At 30.5% G+C, this 18,788-nt stretch overlaps 3 protein-coding genes and 1 long non-coding RNA gene across 38 annotated transcripts in view; 2 read left to right on the top strand and 2 right to left on the bottom strand.

Moving 5' to 3' along the window:
• LOC119615907 (serine/threonine-protein kinase N) overlaps positions 1 to 14,559 on the top strand; it is a 35,298-nt gene extending 20,739 nt beyond the window's left edge. For 9 of the 17 annotated variants that reach the window (XM_037971918.1, XM_037971915.1, XM_037971917.1 and 6 more), the window contains exons 5-13: positions 5,295 to 6,590; positions 7,726 to 8,481; positions 9,823 to 10,056; positions 11,404 to 12,042; positions 12,114 to 12,303; positions 12,405 to 12,586; positions 12,661 to 12,768; positions 12,842 to 12,982; positions 13,055 to 14,543. In XM_037971918.1, coding sequence (XP_037827846.1) covers positions 5,295 to 6,590; positions 7,726 to 8,481; positions 9,823 to 10,056; positions 11,404 to 12,042; positions 12,114 to 12,303; positions 12,405 to 12,586; positions 12,661 to 12,768; positions 12,842 to 12,982; positions 13,055 to 13,198 — 3,690 coding nt within the window. In that variant the 3' untranslated portion in view covers positions 13,199 to 14,543. Of the gene's footprint in view, positions 1 to 5,294; positions 6,591 to 7,725; positions 8,482 to 9,822; positions 10,057 to 11,403; positions 12,043 to 12,113; positions 12,304 to 12,404; positions 12,587 to 12,660; positions 12,769 to 12,841; positions 12,983 to 13,054 lie in introns of all 17 variants that reach the window. The other 8 variants (XM_037971906.1, XM_037971905.1, XM_037971907.1 and 5 more) reach the window with 7 other exon arrangements.
• On the top strand, positions 33 to 5,077 carry LOC119615908. Of its 18 annotated transcripts, XM_037971932.1 has the most exons (6): positions 33 to 369; positions 1,001 to 1,145; positions 1,237 to 2,017; positions 2,098 to 2,439; positions 2,842 to 3,072; positions 3,133 to 5,077. In XM_037971932.1, exons 3-6 carry the CDS (start codon positions 1,658 to 1,660, stop codon positions 4,786 to 4,788), a joined length of 2,589 nt encoding a protein of 862 aa, XP_037827860.1. In that variant the 5' UTR covers positions 33 to 369; positions 1,001 to 1,145; positions 1,237 to 1,657; the 3' UTR covers positions 4,789 to 5,077. The 18 variants fall into 18 exon arrangements, with proteins under 18 accessions (XP_037827860.1, XP_037827869.1, XP_037827865.1 ...); XM_037971941.1 differs by lacking the exon at positions 1,001 to 1,145 and having other exon boundaries at positions 33 to 293; positions 1,445 to 2,017; XM_037971937.1 differs by lacking the exon at positions 1,001 to 1,145 and having other exon boundaries at positions 33 to 293.
• LOC119615910 lies at positions 14,544 to 16,059 on the bottom strand. The gene is made up of 4 exons (XM_037971943.1): positions 15,912 to 16,059; positions 15,769 to 15,850; positions 14,814 to 14,985; positions 14,544 to 14,742 (listed from the first exon to the last, which is right to left on the bottom strand). Exons 1-4 carry the CDS (start codon positions 15,927 to 15,929, stop codon positions 14,673 to 14,675), a joined length of 342 nt encoding a protein of 113 aa, XP_037827871.1. The 5' UTR covers positions 15,930 to 16,059; the 3' UTR covers positions 14,544 to 14,672.
• Positions 16,060 to 17,348: 1,289 nt separating this feature from the next.
• Positions 17,349 to 17,769, bottom strand: LOC119615939. Of its 2 annotated transcripts, none has more exons than XR_005232483.1 (2): positions 17,667 to 17,769; positions 17,349 to 17,607 (listed from the first exon to the last, which is right to left on the bottom strand). It is a non-coding gene; the product is annotated as an uncharacterized LOC119615939 (long non-coding RNA). The 2 variants fall into 2 exon arrangements; XR_005232482.1 differs by having other exon boundaries at positions 17,349 to 17,530; positions 17,667 to 17,740.
• Between the last annotated feature and the right edge of the window lie 1,019 nt (positions 17,770 to 18,788).

Genomic DNA, 18,788 nt, shown 5'->3' with positions numbered 1-18,788 from the left:
CCTGTGTCGATTAAAAGTGAAACATTTTCCGGCATTTATACACTGATTTCAAAATATCAAAACCAAAAATATATACATATATACACATTCGCATGTACATATATGAACGTTTCTATATGTATACATTATTTTGGGAGCAAAAGAAAATTCAACACTTGTTTCCACAACAAATTCTACAGTCACATTCAAATCAGTTGCACGCGAGACGTGGTGTTGTTCGAAACATTTTCAATATTTTTACTAAACTTTTTTTGTGAATTTCTTTTCCAAATGAGCTTTCAAAATGATCAGTAGTAACCGTACAAAAACATATGTTTTTAATAAAAAATAAAGTTGAATATGCATAAAAGTGTTTATAAAATATAAATCGTAATTAAATATAAAAACAAAACTATTGCATAATAATACATGATAATTAATAAAGGAAATTACATTCCAAATATGAAAAAACGTGAATTTTACAAAATATAGAAAACTAAAATTAAATAAAATTATTCGTATTGTCCCAAAAAAAGCTTTTAATATTATTTTTAAGATGTTTGCATATGTACGGACGCATGTATTCAATTTTCGAAATTATTATATACATACAAACAGACATACACATGTATTATGTATGTATGTACGTACAAAGCGTATAGTAGGTCATGTGAAAATATTAATTTTTATTTGCTACGACATACATTTATATTTCTATTATAATTTCTTGTTCTAATATTATAAATTTTCACTTTTAATTTCATTTATTTTTCTCTTAACATCTATGTACATACATTCATTTGTATGTATGTATGTATTCTGGCACAAGCGATTGTGCAAAAGCTTCTTAACTTTTATTTAATGTGATCTTTTTCTTTAAGAAAACGATAAAAGTTCAAGTATAATTCTTTGTTTATTTAATAATTTTGCATAACTAAAATTTTAAAGAAAATCTAAAATATATAAAATCCTTAATAATTATAGCAAATAAATTCTAATAGAGTTTTTTATTGCTATATAGCTTTATTTAGACCTATTATATTCAATAAAACTGAAATAATACAAAAATAGTTCCTTTAACCGAAATAACGTTATCGATAACATATAATTAACAAAATCCGTAATCTGAATTAAAGATACCGTTTTCACTTAACTGCTTCGGATCGGTAACCAATGTTTTAAAAACAAAAATAAATATAAAATACATTTCAAAAATAATATTAAAAGTTCTTTTTAAAAAATGAATAAATCTGAAAGTGTACAAAATGAATCGTTTCATTGATAATTAAGTGAAATGTACATGAAGAAATAAATTTTAAAAATAAACTTATACCTGAAATAAACAATTAATTGGAAAACCTGCTGGTCACCACTGCTATAACCACATACCTCCATACACCTATAGTATGTTTAAAATACGCCCTAGTTTTGTGTTTTTTATTACTTTTTTTTCATCTTGAAAAAGACATAATGAAACATTTTGAATCTTGAGTGGCCAAGATAAACCATAAAGGTGAATATATACCAAGTGTTGCTTGTGTGGGAAGAAGAAGTGTTCCCAAAATAAAATAAATATAAACAGATCTTTAGGAAAAAAAGTACCCAAATGAAACAAAAAGAAAGCAAATAGTGATGCAAAAAAACATGATATTTTAAACAAATTCTATATAATTTTAAAATGAGCAATCGTGAGCAGCCACCGCCAGCCACTGATGATAAAGGATCAGAGGCGGGGGCCGGTTGTATAAGTTCGCAAGATTTTCGACAAAATCATTCAACGCAACGACCACCTATGCCGCATGAATTAACGGCAGAATGGACAGTTAGCGCTCAATTGAAATTTGCCAGAGCTGGGGAAGCAGTTAAGAAGGAATTTAGTACAAATGACACAGTCAATCCTGTACGAGTGTTTTATAAATGGAGTAAAATTGATGACAATACAACGGCAGGCGGTACACAATATGATGACGACAAAACATCGGATTTATTTAAAAGAACTTCTTCTAGATCTTCAGCACGTTCTCAAGATCCTATGAAGGTGATATTACAACATACATAACTGTTAGTATTTCTTATTTTAATTCGTTTTTAATGTCTTCCGTACACGCGCATTTTTAGAATACAAACCCATCAGATGTTCAGAAAGGAGAGAGCTTTCGTTCCACAACATCATCAATGACTTGCGGTGATATCGGTGGAGGAGATTCTGCATTTAGTGGTTCGAACACTTCAAATAAACCTCAAAATGACTCTTTGACCACTGAAGTTAAAGATTCATTAACAAACTTTTACGGTACCAGATGCCGCAGCACATGTAACATTATAGTTACTGCTGTGGCAGATTTCTTATCTCCCACTGACATGCAAACAATTGATAATATATCTATTGAAAATACTGAAATGGATTCGAAGCCATTTGTATTCAACACCACAGCTAGTTACACTGTGCAACCCGAAAAGGTAGATTTTGTGTAATCTTTAAGGATTGCGTACAATGAACACAAGAAAAAAATTCATATACATACATACATAATTTTTGAAATTGTTATATGAATTTCCAATCTTTTCGGATTACGAATTTTGAAAAAATTCAAAATGTTTAAACTAATTTCATTGTACGCTAATAATGGGAGGAAACCACTTGTCAAACCACTGAAATCATTTATTTGATATTGAAAAAATGAATATCCCACTAGATTGATTAATTTGAAAACTATTTTTTTTAATATAATTTAAATGCGATATATTTGCAATCAAACGCTTTATAATAAATGATTTCATGAAGTTTGGCATTTTTGGTTAAAGCAATTACTGTTTCTGTAAAACGTATCGTATATAACATAATATTGTTTTTAAACACAGTTTTTCGACCAGGCTTCGTATTCAGAAAGAGCTAAACATTTAAATTTACGCGATGCGGTTTGTCAAACTAGTGACACTGAAATGAAATATTTTGTTCAACATGAACGTAAGCGAAGTCCTTTGGAGCGACGAGATTCACGAAGATCATATGATTATAGAAGAGCTACAGTGGATGATTTGCTACAGCAGCCCGGATTTAGAGGCCGTATCAGTGAGGAACACTCTCATATGGTAAAAATAATAATTTTTATTTAGAAGGTAAAACTAGTATCGATTTATTTTTTTACATAGCCTTCCTATATACCTTCACCGATTCAAACGTCCAAGTCGTCTTCGTTACCTCGTGTTTCTTCGTTGATGGGAGGCGGTGTGGAAAGTAAAATTGATGACAATTGTTTTCCCACATTGACGGCTTCAGAGGCCCAAAAGAAACCACGTACAGTTCATATCGATGTATATTGTACTGGTTCCGAGGACGACGATCAAGCCGATGCAGAATCTAGTTCGGATTCTGAAGACGATAAAAGACTTGATCAAGAATCAAATTCAACATTTCAAACTGTTTTGGATAATGAACAAATACGCTTAAGACATCAGAGAATAACGGGAAGCTCTCTGCCCCGTCGATTAGCTGAAAATAATGCCACGAAGCTACCTAGCCAAAAATCTGATAGCTCACAGAATATAAATATAGGTCATGCTATAACGAAGTCAAGCACTGCTGAAGAGATTCATGAATCAAAACAGTTATTGTTTCGGAAACATGTTGGCGATCAGAGAGCTGTAAAGCTTCAGAATCTTCGACAAAAATATCTACGGCAATCTTCAGATGATACCTTAAGTTTAGGCTATCCAAATTCATCAAGGTCGACAGTTCGTGACAACACTTGTAGCAGCATATCTAGTATCTTAGCTGGACAAGATGTCACTGAAACTTCATGTAAAGAAACTGATGAACTTGAAGATCTTTCCTATTCTTTAGCAAAATCTGATAGTTTTGAATACGAAAATGCTTTGGATCGTTTAAGAATACGACAAATGGAACGATTATGGTCCCGAAGTCACTCAAATGAAGACGAATCCAAGTTGCACCAACCTGGAAATAGTCATTTACAAAGCATTTCTGAGGTTACAACTTTCCAAAGAAAATCTCCAAGTACATCAATAGTTCATCAGCAAGATACTTTACCGACTCAAATAGAAATCGTCTCTGAAACAGACCAAAATTCATCGTACTCAAATGAAACCTTCAATAGGTCGTCGCCCGTTAATGTTTCAAATTATAAATTTCAGCAGACCTCGCATTTTCCGAGAAATAAACCAGGATTTCTACAATTTTTTGGTCCGCATTTGGAACAATCGCAAACTCTTAACGTAGATATGTTGTCCCAACAACAACAATCTATTCCTGAACTGCAGAATAAGGAATCAACATTACTCTATCCAAATTATGGTGCTGGTTTACAACGCTGGAAAAGCGAAACGCGAGACAACTTATCGGCTTCTGGTACACCAGTATTAACACCTACTGATTTAAGTAGGCAAACGTCTCCACAACCACCTCTACCTCATCAAACTCCGCCTCCCTACAATATAAATTTCCAACGTAGTGGTAGTGAAGCGCCACCTAGTACTACTAGTGCCATTACTTTTCCCATAACGACACCCACTCCAGCTAGACGTTTTGATATGTATAATCGCCCCAGCCCCGCTATCAGTGAGGCATCCACACAGCCACCACCTTTGGGATATTCCTCGGAATACCTTGACAAGGCTAAGATGTTTGGCAAGGTTGTAGCTGCACGTAAACCTGGTCACCACGTTGGCCCTACAAAAAATCCGAATTGTTCTTGTGAAAGCTGTCAAAGATGGCTAGCAGAACGTTTCCAAATACGTGGACGAGTTTTTTCTCTGGGTGAAATGCCGGTTTTAAAAAGAGCTACATAATGCTTTACTTACTCATAATAAGTAATAAAATAAATACATACTGCCAATCTGATAGATACTACTTAATAAATTATTAGAATTTTCTCGTGCATTTACCAATTTCAATTTTGTATCCTAACCCTAACAATTACATTAGATTAAGATTTTTTTTTTAAATTATAGTAATGTTGTAATACTAACAGAAATAAATCTATTATGAATCAAATTAAAAGTTTTAAATATTTATAACTGTGTTAAATATTTCATTGGAAATTTTTACTTCTCAATTTCGAAAATAAAGTACCTAAATAACTTAGATAATATTTATATTTCATGTATAATTAGGAAATATTAATTTGAATTAGTGTCTAGTTTGAAGTACTACACATTTAGGTAAGTATATATATATGTATTTCTATATATTAAGGAAATAATTGGAAAGATTGAAAAGTCGTTTTTAAAAGAAACCAAGAGTAGTTTTAAAGTTCAAATTATATTCTAACATTTTCATTCAACAAAATTCAAAGGCACATGTCCGTTTATCGGAATCATCTCGAAAGTTGGACTTATTGCGTCATTCTTTGGATTTGCGACGTCTAGAACTACCAGCAGATTCAACAGCAGCTCAACAATTGAAGTGCGAATTGCAATCGGTTCAACAAGCCTCATCCCCCGTACCATTTAATTACACTTCCCTGCAACCGTTTCATGGTGGTTTATTAGGCGGTAAACCATACCAGCAGGTATCTACTCTAGGTCGATGTGCCAGTGTTACTGGCAAGCTAGAAGTACGTTTAATGGGCTGCCAGGGCCTCTTGGAAGATGTCCCCGGTAGATCTCGTCGTGATAAAGACAACAATTCTAGTCCTGGAGATTTGCGAAGTTTTGTCAAGGGTGTTACATCGCGTAGCAGTTCCAAGAGCTATTCGGTCAAAGATGAAACATCGTCAGAAATTATGGCCGTTATAAAATTAGACAATATGACTGTGGCTCAAACGTCTTGGAAACCATGTTCGCAACAAGCATGGGATCAAAGATTCTCTATTGATCTAGATCGCTCCCGTGAACTGGAAATCGGCGTATACTGGCGTGATTGGCGTTCTTTGTGTGCCGTAAAATTCCTACGTTTGGAGGAGTTTATTGATGATGTTCGGCATGGTATGGCTCTGCAATTGGAGCCGCAAGGTCTACTGTTTGCTGAGATAAAGTTCTTAAATCCAATGATTTCACAGAAACCCAAGTTGCAACGTCAACGTATGATATTCAACAAGCAGCAGGTTAAAAATATTCCACGTGCCAAGCAAATGAACATAAATGTTGCAACGTGGGGCCGTTTGCTCAAAAGAAATGCTCCATCAAATTCTAATCTGGCTGGAGGAAAGATTTCCAATCCAGCAAGGGAATCCAGCGAATCACCCATATCCCGTACTCCATCTTCTGGCACTATAAACCAAGAACCAGAACCATATTCTCCTGGAGTTTTAGCTCAAAATATGCACTGCGAACCGGAAGAGCCAATTATTGAACATGTTGAAACGCCTGGGGAAATCCCTGACCCTGCAGTCTCTGGTCTTAGTGGCAAACGTCCATTGTCAATGCAAGGTATTGCTGCGTTACCACCAGAAATTACCTCGCCCCAGCAACCTCAGAAACCACAAAATACCGTTGCTGCTAACAATAATCTACATTTGAATATAGTGGGCAAAAATTCACAACCCAATCCAATACCAAAACCACCAACAAGTGGCTCGAAGCAGAATACACCAACTGATGTACTACCGCCACAAATACCGACATCTTTGCCGCCTAAATTGGATCAAGAGGTAAGTTTTTTCGTTTTAATTTTAATATTTAAATTCCCAACATTAAAATACGAGTATAAAAACGCATGTGCTTCTAACATTTCCTATTCTCTATACATTTGACTGCATTTAAAAAAAAAATATCATGTACATATCAACTTACATACTACAATATATCACTATTATCAAAAAAGTAGCTCGATTAAATGTCCATACAACATACATACATATGTAGTTAATTAAATTTTAGCTGGGTTGCATTATTAAATATTTTTTTATAAATTTCATTAAAAAACACTTTGAGGTGTAGAAGAATTTAATTCAATTGTTGATTTTTTATTTGAACCTATATTTTTCGCAAATTAAACAAGTTCAAAAAAAGGAAATAAACATTTTGTATTAATTCTTAGATACATTGCTATGATTTCTTAAAGTTTATTATTTCCAACAGAGTGAAGTTCTTAAAGCCTAGTAAACATTTAAAAACAGTTTTTTCTTAATTTCATTAAGACAAAATACAGCTTATAAGGAAAATCTAGGATGATTTTAATAAATAATCGTTAATTTTTTCAAGACGTTTTATTTTTATAAAACTTAATTAGCAATATATATGTTTACATGTAGAGGAACCACGTATACTATTACACAGATACTTGATAGAGTAGAATCGAAGAATTAAGTTTGCCAACCATATACCATTAACAAGTTGGGCTCGATTATTAGAAAGCTATTAAATGTATAGACAATATTGTGTTTCATTTGGTACATTGTAAAAATGTTCGGTGTTGTGGTAACTGGTGTTACGTAACGTAAAGCAAATAAATTTATAATTAATTGAGCTTAGAAATGTTAATATTTTCCCCAAGTAGGTATATAAAGGTTACGGATGATGTATAAATGTACTTAGATATTTTATAGTATTCTGTTTCCTTTTCTATATATACATACTGCATAAATACATATGTTTCCGCTTAATATTTACATACATATGTACCTATTGTTTTTGCCGTTTTGTTTTATTTTATTTTGCGTATTTTGTACAATGTTTTGCTTGTTTTATTATTTTCTTCCTTCTTGATTCTTTATATTATTTACCTTCCTACATACATACAATTTGAAAATTTTTGTCCGTTTACAATTGTCGACACAACAACAGTTACAAAGTGTCTTGAGTGAGTTTGACTTTTTAAATCAATTGGATTCGCAACCTAATACTTTACAGCGTCCCCAAGAACGCCAACAGCTGCCACAACAACAGCAGTCGCAACAAACGCATCCTTTACAGACAACTCAAAAGCCTTCGCAACAATTGTTGCCACAGACCTATATTGCCTCAACTAAACATCAAGTTGTACAATATCAGAATGTCCTTCCGAACCAGCCTCAGTTGCCCTCGTTCACATATCATCAGTCATCGCCATCAGTCGCAGCATCAGAATCATTTGTTTCCCAAGTTCCAGAAAGTCCAGCATCGCCATCAACTGTATCATTTTCCCCAACTGTTGCTAATCAAACAAATCAAATAACAAATATTGCTAACAATAACAATAATAACAGCAGCAACAACGAACGTAGTAACGATAGCAATTGTCATTTTGTAATGAGAAGTACATCTCAAAATAAACCTCACTTAAATATAAATATCCAACAGTCCCAAACACAGACGCAGCAGCAACAGTCGTCACCTGCAGTCACAGCAGCCAGTCCATATGTCTTGAATGATTATTATCATCGGCCTGTGCTAGCAATGCCACCAGTTGTGTTAATGGGTGGCGATCAAAGTCATGACATGAGTAGTCCCATAATTGAAATGCCCCCTTCCCCAGCTCCCATTGTTGAATATCCGGAAGATGAAGACAACACTATTTGTCATCAATATAGTATAGGCGTTGGCGACGGTTTCCAAGTAGAGGTTCGAAGTTATTATTTTGTTTTTAGTTATTTTTATTAATGCAAACTTAGAAAAATATTATGCAAAATAATTGTATATTTTGGTTATAGTGTTCAATTTTAACAAAATCTTTAGATAAAAAAAAACTCTAATTTAATATTTTTTTTGCATAATATTTATATAAGTTTTAATTTTATGCATTTTAGTTTTGGTTATTTTGTTTTAAAAATACTAATAAATATAATTTGTAATTAACAAATTATAGCTTATAGTTTTTAGAATGGCCTTAATTTTATGTCACCAAAAAAGCGGTTTATGTTCTCAGCTAAAAAATCAGCTTATTAAATAGTAAATGTTTTTAAATGTTTAATGCATCAATAGCAATGAATTTGCAATTGGTTAGAAATTTCATTATAAGATAAATAAAAAGTATCCAAAAAATTAGCTGAGAACGTGGATCATTTTTAGTGATGCCATCGTAACTGCAAACTACATAGATTAAATTTACTGTGTTCATTTCAGCTCTCATCAATGTCTTATTAAAGAGTAGTGTAGGCTGTTAAATGTTCAATAATTCAAAATTTTCACAGTCTGATTTTGTTCCTTTTGTTTTTTTTTCTATTTAAACGTTTTATTTGTGTTATTGTGTGTTTTTAATAATGCTTATCAGTCCAAATGTTGTTTATATTTTTCATAACTCAGTTGTTGTCTAATAATTTAACGAAAATTGTAACATAAAACATTCACTAACTAAATTTCTAAAAAGAAATTTAACTAACCTGTAATTTAAATAATACAATACTATATTTTAAAGATCTGAATATTGGATCTAAAGTTTAGGTTGAACATAACTATGCATAGTTGTTACTTTGCAAAGCTGAAAAACTTTTGTGCTTTATATGATAAAAATATAAACCCCATTGAAATGAAATAGAAAAGAAATGAATAAATATCTAACAGTTTTTTTCTTTTTTCTTTTTAAATAATTATTTTTTGTTAAAATTTTTAAAATTTTCAAGTTTTAAGTAGGAATTCCCACTCTAATAGGGTTTAGTAAATTGATTTTCACATCAGTGGATATATACATATGTATGCATATTTGTTACTGTAATTGTTTTTTGTTTTATTCACTTACTTCATCACATTTATTTGTATAAACTACCACTTCCCCGACTTCAAATTGATTGTTTAACCTTTGTCTGTCCGTTATTCATACATAAATATACATATATATTTTTGTTGATTTATGTTAATTAAATTCATAATGTCATACCATGTTTTATAATACATAAACAAATGTGTATTAAATACAGATTTACTAAAAAATATACATATATAAATATAAACCAACAAATCTTACAGGCTCATATTAATCTTGTTCATATAACAATTGAACCTACCATACCTCTACACTTGGACACGAATTCTACTGCAAATAATTCTGATTTGGCTTTAAAACCCGATGATATTACAACAGTAATATCACGACCAACATCACTTACATCGCCATCTAATGTGGCAACAACATTTACTAGTACTGTTGAATATTTTATTGCTAATGTAGAAGATGAAGATAAAACTATAGAAGAAACGAAGGTAATAAATCCTGAAACCCTGTATTATATTATATCATTTTATCAATTTCTAAAAAGGAATTAATTAGAAAATGTTTAATTATTTTAGAAAATTGTATATCTCTGCAGTAATGCAAGATATTTTTGTTAATTGTCCCATATCGTTGATATAATATAAAAATCGACAATTATAATTTAGGACAAAATCAAAATTCTTTCTATATTTGTGGTGGTGTAGTAGCATATAGAAAAATGCAAATTAATACTTTGACACTTACACGTAAGAATAAACAATACTTATTCATACATATGTATGTACATATGTGTTGTAAATATATAGATGAGTCCACTTATGGTTAAGGATATAAAAATGATTAATTAGTAACCAGATAATAGATGATTATTATATTAACAAATATAAATTACTTTATAAATATATCATAAATTCGAAGTAACAAATACATACATATATATTAATTTTTCCCAAATACATTTTGAATATAACTTGGAACTTTTCCAAAATTTTCCTTTAGAAGATAAGTTTTATAATGGTTTTTAACATAATAACCTGAAAAGTAGTTTATTTTTCTAATTGCTATATAATTGTTATTCAAGTATTTTCAAATGAGAAGGTTAAAAACGAAAAATTCCAAATCTTATGCACATGATATGAATAAGACCCGGCTATTTAATGAATTGCATGGCTTGGTGAGCCATTTTGTTGTTAAAATCCACAAAACATAAACACAATTGTTGAAAAGCTATTGCGAGAACAACAAAAACACAAAAATGTTATTTCATATTAACTCGAAAATATGGGGTTTTCCAACGCATTATTTACACTAACTTTGTCGATTTAAAAAATGGAGTAATTACGGAATTTTAATTATTACAATTGGAATGTGTGACAGGCCTATATATATGTATATACATATTTTCAATTATTTATGTACATAGTACATATATTAAAAGTCAATAGTATGCAATATTGATCATGAAGATATATGATCTTCCTGTCATTTTATCTTATTATCAAAATTAATTTTAAACAACTTAAAAATTATTTACAATTTTCATCAAAGTTCATAATGAAAATGTTATATCCTTAATGTTTGGTTTATTCCATATGATTATTAGAATAGAAAAACACTTAAATCGATCGAGATATGTATTAAATAATAAAGACATTATATAATACAATCAAACGTAATATTTATACATATTTATATCCAAATAAATACCCAAAACTAAACCTTAGGCATGAAGATATTTGTTACATTAACTATTTAGCACTGTCTGAGTATGTTTCTTTTTTGCCTACGCCTCTTGCTACCTCAATATTATTAATGTTAAATGTTTTAAATATTAGGTTATACCACAATTTAGCAACGTTTCTATAAGCAACAACAATTTACAACAACAGCAGCACTATTTACAACAGTCGCAATCATCGCCAATAATACAGGAACCTCCAACACCAATTATTTATGGAGGCCATGTATCGGCAAGCGAGGCATCTGTACCGCAGTTTCCTCAGCCTGCTCAGCGACAGAATTATCATCAGTCACCTCAGGCGGCAGCATCTTATCAGCAGCAGCAGCAACAACACAATCAACAACAACAGCCGATTTATCAAAATCAATTTGAATTACAAAATTCAGCAGTAAGTCAACAGAATGCTCGTCGCAATGTCGCCAGAGGCTTACAATATCGTGATTCGGCCTATGAATCAAGACGCCAGTCGCAAAGCCTCATTACATCGCCCGGTATTCTCTCAATGGACAATTTCCGTATGTTGAGCGTCTTGGGTCGTGGTCATTTCGGCAAAGTGATATTGTGTCAGCTTCGCACTAACAACCAATATTATGCAATAAAAGCCTTGAAAAAGGGCGATATCATTGCTAGAGATGAAGTTGAGTCGTTATTGAGTGAGAAACGTATTTTCGAGGTGGCCAATGCTATGCGTCATCCATTTTTAGTTAATTTGTATGCCTGCTTTCAGACAGAGGTAAGTCTGCTGGACGTTCTTATATCCATTCAAAAAATCCTATTAATAAATTGTACATTATAAATTATTAGCAACACGTATGTTTTGTAATGGAATATGCTGCCGGTGGAGATTTAATGATGCATATCCACACGGATGTATTTACGGAACCGCGTGCTGTCTTCTATGCGGCTTGTGTAGTTCTAGGTCTACAGTATTTGCATGAAAATAAAATTATTTATCGCGATTTAAAATTGGATAATTTATTGTTGGACACAGATGGTAAGTAGTATTATTGAGTAATATTGTATATTAAATAGACAAATACAAATTATTTAATTTCGTTTTTAATTAATAAATATGTTGAATTAAATGATTCATAGGTTATGTGAAAATTGCTGATTTCGGTTTATGCAAAGAAGGCATGGGATTCGGAGATCGTACTGGAACTTTTTGCGGTACACCCGAATTTTTAGCACCTGAAGTGTTAACGGAAACTTCATATACTAGAGCAGTTGACTGGTGGGGTTTGGGTGTGTTAATATTTGAAATGCTGGTGGGAGAGGTAAGATTTAATAAATAAATCATTTATACATTTATAAAATTCTAATAATATATTGCGATATTAAAAATATTCAGTCTCCCTTCCCTGGAGATGACGAAGAAGAAGTTTTCGATTCTATTGTTAATGATGAAGTTCGTTATCCACGATTTTTATCTCTAGAAGCTATAGCAATTATGCGAAGGGTAAGTTTTATCAAGCTGACATTATTTGTTTAGGTCACAAATTGTAAATACCATTTTACCTTCAAACATTCAGCTTCTACGTAAAAACCCAGAAAGACGTTTAGGTTCGTCTGAACGAGATGCCGAGGATGTGAAAAAACAAGCATTTTTCCGAACGATTGTATGGGATGATTTATTACTGCGTAAAGTTAAACCACCGTTTGTACCAACTATAGTAAGTTTAAATTTCATATTCAAAGAATAGAATACCTTGTAACTTCCCGGGTGTTTTTTGTTTTTATTGTAGAATCATCTGGAAGATGTGTCAAATTTCGATGAAGAATTTACATCTGAGAAACCGCAATTAACTCCACCAAAGGAACCCCGTATCTTGACTGATGAGGAGCAAATGTTCTTCCAAGATTTCACATACACCGCGGACTGGTCTTAATGCCAACACTCATTTATTTTTATATATTATATACATACACATAAACATACAAATATTCGAAAGTAAAAATAACTTTATTTAGTTAATTAAGTGCCTCATTTGTTACTGGCAATTTTCATCTGCTACAAGCAAATATAAACCCCAAACATATATTTTGTTTTTAATTTCATGTCGCTCATTTGTGAGAAGACCGTCGTAGAGCTTACAATGAAAAGACTTGAAAAGTCCTTTTTAAACTACTCAATTTTAAAAATGTATTTTAACAATAAAATATACATACGTATTGCGATATATAACAACACCAACTCATTTTAGTTTTGAAGTATATGGCATGATGACAATAAAACTCTCTCATAACCAAATACCGCGGTAATTTTTACTAAATAAAATCTAAAAGATTTATGTATGTATGGGAGATTTTAAGCTATGACGGTCTTATTGGAATTGAGCGATAGGGATTACAATTATTTTCAATTAAACTCTCTCTCAAGAAGCAAAACAAATTGTTTTATTGTATGTAACCTTTTACATTAATATTCTGACTATTTTTCATAATAAAATTGCGTTAAATGGAAAAACTATTTCAATATCATAACACATATTAAAAAACAATGCTTTTTGAGAGCAAATTTAAAAACGCAATTACATAATTTTGTTTCTTTAACTTGTTTTGATTGCTTTTGTAATATTATTAATTGTAATTGTAAAATTATAGATTAATTGCCAAAATCATATTTCTCTTATTATCTTTTCAAGGATTTCTTAAGCTTAATCTTTTATAATAAGCATTTAAAATACATAAATACATAGAAACATACATGCATAGATATTTCAAGTATAGAACTTTTAAATGATTTTTTAAATGCGAAAATATACATACACACATACATACATATAATTATATATTTTTTGTCAAAGTACATACATTAAGATTTAAGAATTTAAGTAGTGTATTCTAACATAGCCACTTCTCCAAATATTAGTCACTTTTATTAAGTAAAATATTTTAGTTTTGTTTTTCTTCCAGTCGGCCAAAATAAAACCATTTTCAAATAAACAAAATGATCTTGCGAGTTCATATATATTTCTTTTTATTTCACTCTTTTACAATAAGGATATTTTATTTTATTTTGTCAAAAAGAATCATGTTTAAATATTGTTTATCATCTTACTTTTAGCAGACTCTCCCTCCTAAGCCATCTAAACTAAATTATTTTCCTTATCAGCATTAATGTACTAAAGTGTATTATTTTTTAAGATTATAATTATTATTATTTAAACATTTATAATATTACAAGTTAAATAATGTTGACATTATAATAAACAAATAAATAAATATTATTTATTTTTAACATTTTAACACAATTTATTACTTGTTATACACGCATCGTTTTTATTACAACAGGAAATTGCTTAAATATTAAAAGGTAATATTTTTATCAGATTAACATAAATATGTAGTTTGTATTAGTCCCTATCTTTGATCTTCGAAAAGTCGATAGTACAAAATATTTGAAGATGTATCACATAAGGCTAAAAGAAAACTAAAATATTGGTTGTTATTAAAAACGTTTTTTTTTTTTTTTTAATTTTTTTATATTCAACTACAATTTACCTGCCATCATTTAGTTCTTTTTTATTCAATTTATTAATTATATTTAGGTCCAACTCTTGAGCAATTAAAGATGGTAAAATTATGAATTTCTTTTTATCATGATTTTCAGCTTTGAAGAAAAGTATTTGCAGTGTATTGTCGTAGCATTTATCAACGGAAGAGTATTTTTTATCTATAGGGGGAAAAATTCTTATTTATTCATTTAATTTATCACTTATTTCTTTGATTATTTCATGCCTTAAGCATATTTAAAGAACTATTAAAAAATGACAACCTTTCATTTAAAACAATTCTTTTTTTAGATATAACACTGCAGCAAATGTGCGATATGTTTCAGTTCATAAGAAAAATATCCAAAATCTGTGATTAATTGAAATATGATTTCACATATAAAAACTCTTGTTCGTCTATATGATACCAATGTGCTGAAGTGTGATCTTTTCTTTAATTAATAAACACTTTATTATAAAATAATTTTGCAGTTTAGCTTAATTACGATGTATTTGAGCTGTTTAACGATGAAAAACTGACATTTTGAAATGGGAGCTTATGTGGGGTCTAAGGGACAAATTCACGGCGAGCCTTATAAAATATCAAAAAACTACAGAAAAATACTTTTTGTGGGATTGGTTTTTAATGGGTTAATAAATGGGGTCATATTATATATCGTTGAAAAGGTATTCCAAATGATATATGTATATATATTGCCCGGATCGGTTCATGTATAGGGAAGTTATTGATAATATATATATATATAAACTTAAAAGGTCTATAACTCCAAAACTAAAAATTTGTTGACCAAAAAACATATATCACAAATCATAGAATTAAAAGATCTAGGTTGTATATATAAGCTAAATAAAGAACACTAAAATAAATCTCTTATAAATTTATGAATATCATCCTAAAACCTAATCGGAGATCGTATTTCACATAAACAATGTTTATAATTTACCTGATATTAAGTCCAGATAAATGCGACATGCTACCGCGCATTGTGCTTGTTGATTACAACCCAATTCTTTAAAATCGTTTATCTAAAAAAGAAAAAATTTTTAATAACAAATAAACATTAACTTTGAACTCATAATTACTTACAACTGTTAAAAATTTCATTTTAACATAAACTTAAGGGGTTATTAAACATTTTTTATGAAAATTTACACTTTAAATAAAACAGGGTTGTCAATATTGATACAATTGTACTATTTTTGGTACATTTCGAACCATAAGAGTACCATGTTATACCATTTGGGACAATTTTAAATAAGTTTTCTAACTGAATGAACAGAAGAAGTCAACAGAATTGTATGTATGTATAATTATAACACAAACAATTGTCTGTGGTAGTTGTAGTTTTCTGTTGTACATCAAGTACTGTCGTCACTTTATAAATACACTTTGCATAAATTTAACAAAAAAAAATAGATTTGGTACAAATAGAGTTAAAAAAGTACAATTCTTAATGTTATTTTGTACAATTTTGAAATTTAATTTGCCACCACTGACAAGAGCGAGTGCATAAACAGCTGGTTTCTAGTTAATGTTACAAAATAAAAACAAATACGGGAAGCAGTATTCAGACTGACAATTATGTGTCACATTACAAAAACAAAATACCCTATAGGTTTTGTTAAGCTACTATCTATCACCTCATTAAATGCGCATGAAGGTTTCCAGTGATGTTAACTTGATTTCGTGAAAATCTAGTAAATGTATATAAAAAGTCGCCAATTGTTGATATACATACCTATTTTGTATGTTTATCTTCCATATTTATAATGAACAAGTACCCAACAAAAAAATTTTGCAGTAGTGAAAAGTGAATGCAAGTTTCATGGCAGTGCTAATACAACTCATTCTAAATGCCTTCCAAAATTCAACCTTTTCCGCAGTTAAAAAAATTCTTTGAAACTTCAAAAATGAATTCAGATTGTTATTTTAATCAAATGAAATTTATGTGTTATTAGAAATATTTTTGATTATTAATATTATTTTATATATTTTCCCTAATTTATTATAATATTTTCCTTAAAAATATTTAAAATGTCCTCCAAAAATACATACAAAACAAATAACATGGCCTACTATATGATAACCTACACCATATTTCAAAAATTATTAATTTTATAACTTCTATGTTGAATTTTACCTTATTTTCGATATATTTAAGCAATTTATTGATGAAAAAGAAAATTCTGAAAGAATTTAGGGTCAAATATGGACCGATCCCCAACAAATTGGTAGGAGGGATGTATTTTTATATAAAGGTTAGTTATGCTGAATTTCTTCGCGATACTAATGGTTATAAGTAAATTTTTGGACGTTTAAGATTGTTGCAGTGCTCCTTAATTATACCCCCTTGACACTACTCCTATGGGGATTTGAAAAAAAAATTTTGCGTGGGGGTACCTACAATGTGCCTTTTTGAGGGGGTACAATATCTGCTGCCCAGCAGTCCTGACTGCCTTGCTCGTGGGCGTACCCTAATAATTTCATGTTGCTTTGTTAGTAAACTAAGGTTAGTAGTTTTTATTTTGTTTAAGTTAGTTTATTAGTTTCTAACTACAGAGATGTAATTTGGCTCATTGGCCTATTTGATTAGGGTTCCACCAGAAGAGTATGCGAGTGGTCAGCTCGCAGTGGAAACACCAACCTGGGAAGGGCCTAGAGTCATGTGGTGGAGTTAAGCCACAACCTTTCCCAAACTCAAATAGCTGAAAGAAAGAAGAAAAGAAACAAATTAGTATTAGAAATCTTGTGATAATGAAACGATACAGTTTTACCAGTATTCCTGAAACGAAAAAAAAAACTTAATATCTAAAAATTACAATAATTTCAATAAATACTTACCTCAGTTTACATGTTGTCTGCTTCTTTGTTTTAATTAATTAATGCAATTTGTGTCAAGTTCTCACATGTATTGAATTCGCCTCGAACATCTGTAGTAAAAAGGGTTGCCAGATGTGAGATTATGAGAGTGGTCAGACACAGTGTGAGAGAAATGTGTACGTAGGATTTTATGAATGAATATGAATGTTGATAGTTCGTTAAGTTCAAATAAAGCTATTCAATGTTTAGATACAAATTGAGGAAGAATTAGAAAAGGATGGTTGTGTTATGAAATGTCAGAATGTGATGACTATAGGATTTAAAGGAGCATGAATATAATAGGCCCAATTGGAATAGAAATTCTTGGAACATATAGAGTATAAATATAAGTTTCTGCTCGGCCATCTTAAAGAGATAGAAGAAAATAAGCAGCCCAGACGGTATACATATATATTTTTTCAAATTTAAACAAAATAATATAAACAAGAAAGTGCAATTTAAATTGAACAAAAATACAAAAAAAAATATAAGAACGAAGATTTAAAGTTATCTATTTGAAATAAACTTATCGAAGAATATAAGGTAATATAGAGTGTCTTAGCCTAATTAATATTAGTGTGCTGATTAAGTTTATTACTTATAGCAGTTTCGATTCTGTGATAGGAAACTAAGGAAATCCCTGCAATACTTAATCAACATAAGGCAATTAAACTTCTTAGTCCCCCAGAACTGGAGCAGGGCCAGAACAAAATACGGGGACTACAAAATTTTTTTTGGGAGAAGGCACAAAGCTCAACAACTGCCCAACAAATTATATTTGAATAAATTATTACATCATCAACGGAAAAACCATTCGGAACAGGGAAGTGCTTACTGTTAAGAAAAACAACAGAATAGTCTTTTATCTCTAATTAGTTTGATATCCCTAATATATAAGTCTTATTTAACATCTCTAGTTTAAGTTTGTTAGTTTTAGTTATATTTTTTTTTATTTTGTTTTTTTTTTTTTTGTGTGTTAACACTATTTATTAGGCATCCTTGATCTTCGATAAATACCTTACGTTTCGTACATAACATTTGTTAAACATCTCCCTGATAGTTTTCTCATCGAACCGAGTAGTGAAATTTTGAGCCAGGCTTAAA

The sequence above is a fragment of the Lucilia sericata genome, unplaced genomic scaffold (assembly GCF_015586225.1).
Source record: "Lucilia sericata isolate MDLA Ls3-8-SP2 unplaced genomic scaffold, ASM1558622v1 Contig000048F_arrow, whole genome shotgun sequence".
Taxonomy (NCBI): domain Eukaryota; kingdom Metazoa; phylum Arthropoda; class Insecta; order Diptera; family Calliphoridae; genus Lucilia; species Lucilia sericata.
Note: the sequence above shows the minus strand (reverse complement) of the source record. Positions and strands in the feature narration are given on the sequence as shown.

Excerpts from the sequence above, each read along its gene's own strand:
- LOC119615910 (XM_037971943.1), bottom strand. Across the intron at positions 14,986-15,768 it reads TTATCTGGACTTAATATCAG|ATAAAAAATACTCTTCCGTT; the intron begins GTAAATTATAAA and ends TTCCCCCTATAG. Across the intron at positions 14,743-14,813 it reads AAAGAACTAAATGATGGCAG|TTTTCTTTTAGCCTTATGTG; the intron begins GTAAATTGTAGT and ends CCAATATTTTAG.
- LOC119615908 (XM_037971941.1), top strand. The coding sequence starts at position 1,658 with ATGAGCAATCGTGAGCAGCCACCGCCAGCCACTGATGATAAAGGATCA. Across the intron at positions 2,440-2,841 it reads ACACTGTGCAACCCGAAAAG|TTTTTCGACCAGGCTTCGTA; the intron begins GTAGATTTTGTG and ends TTTTAAACACAG. Across the intron at positions 3,073-3,132 it reads GTGAGGAACACTCTCATATG|CCTTCCTATATACCTTCACC; the intron begins GTAAAAATAATA and ends TTTTTTACATAG.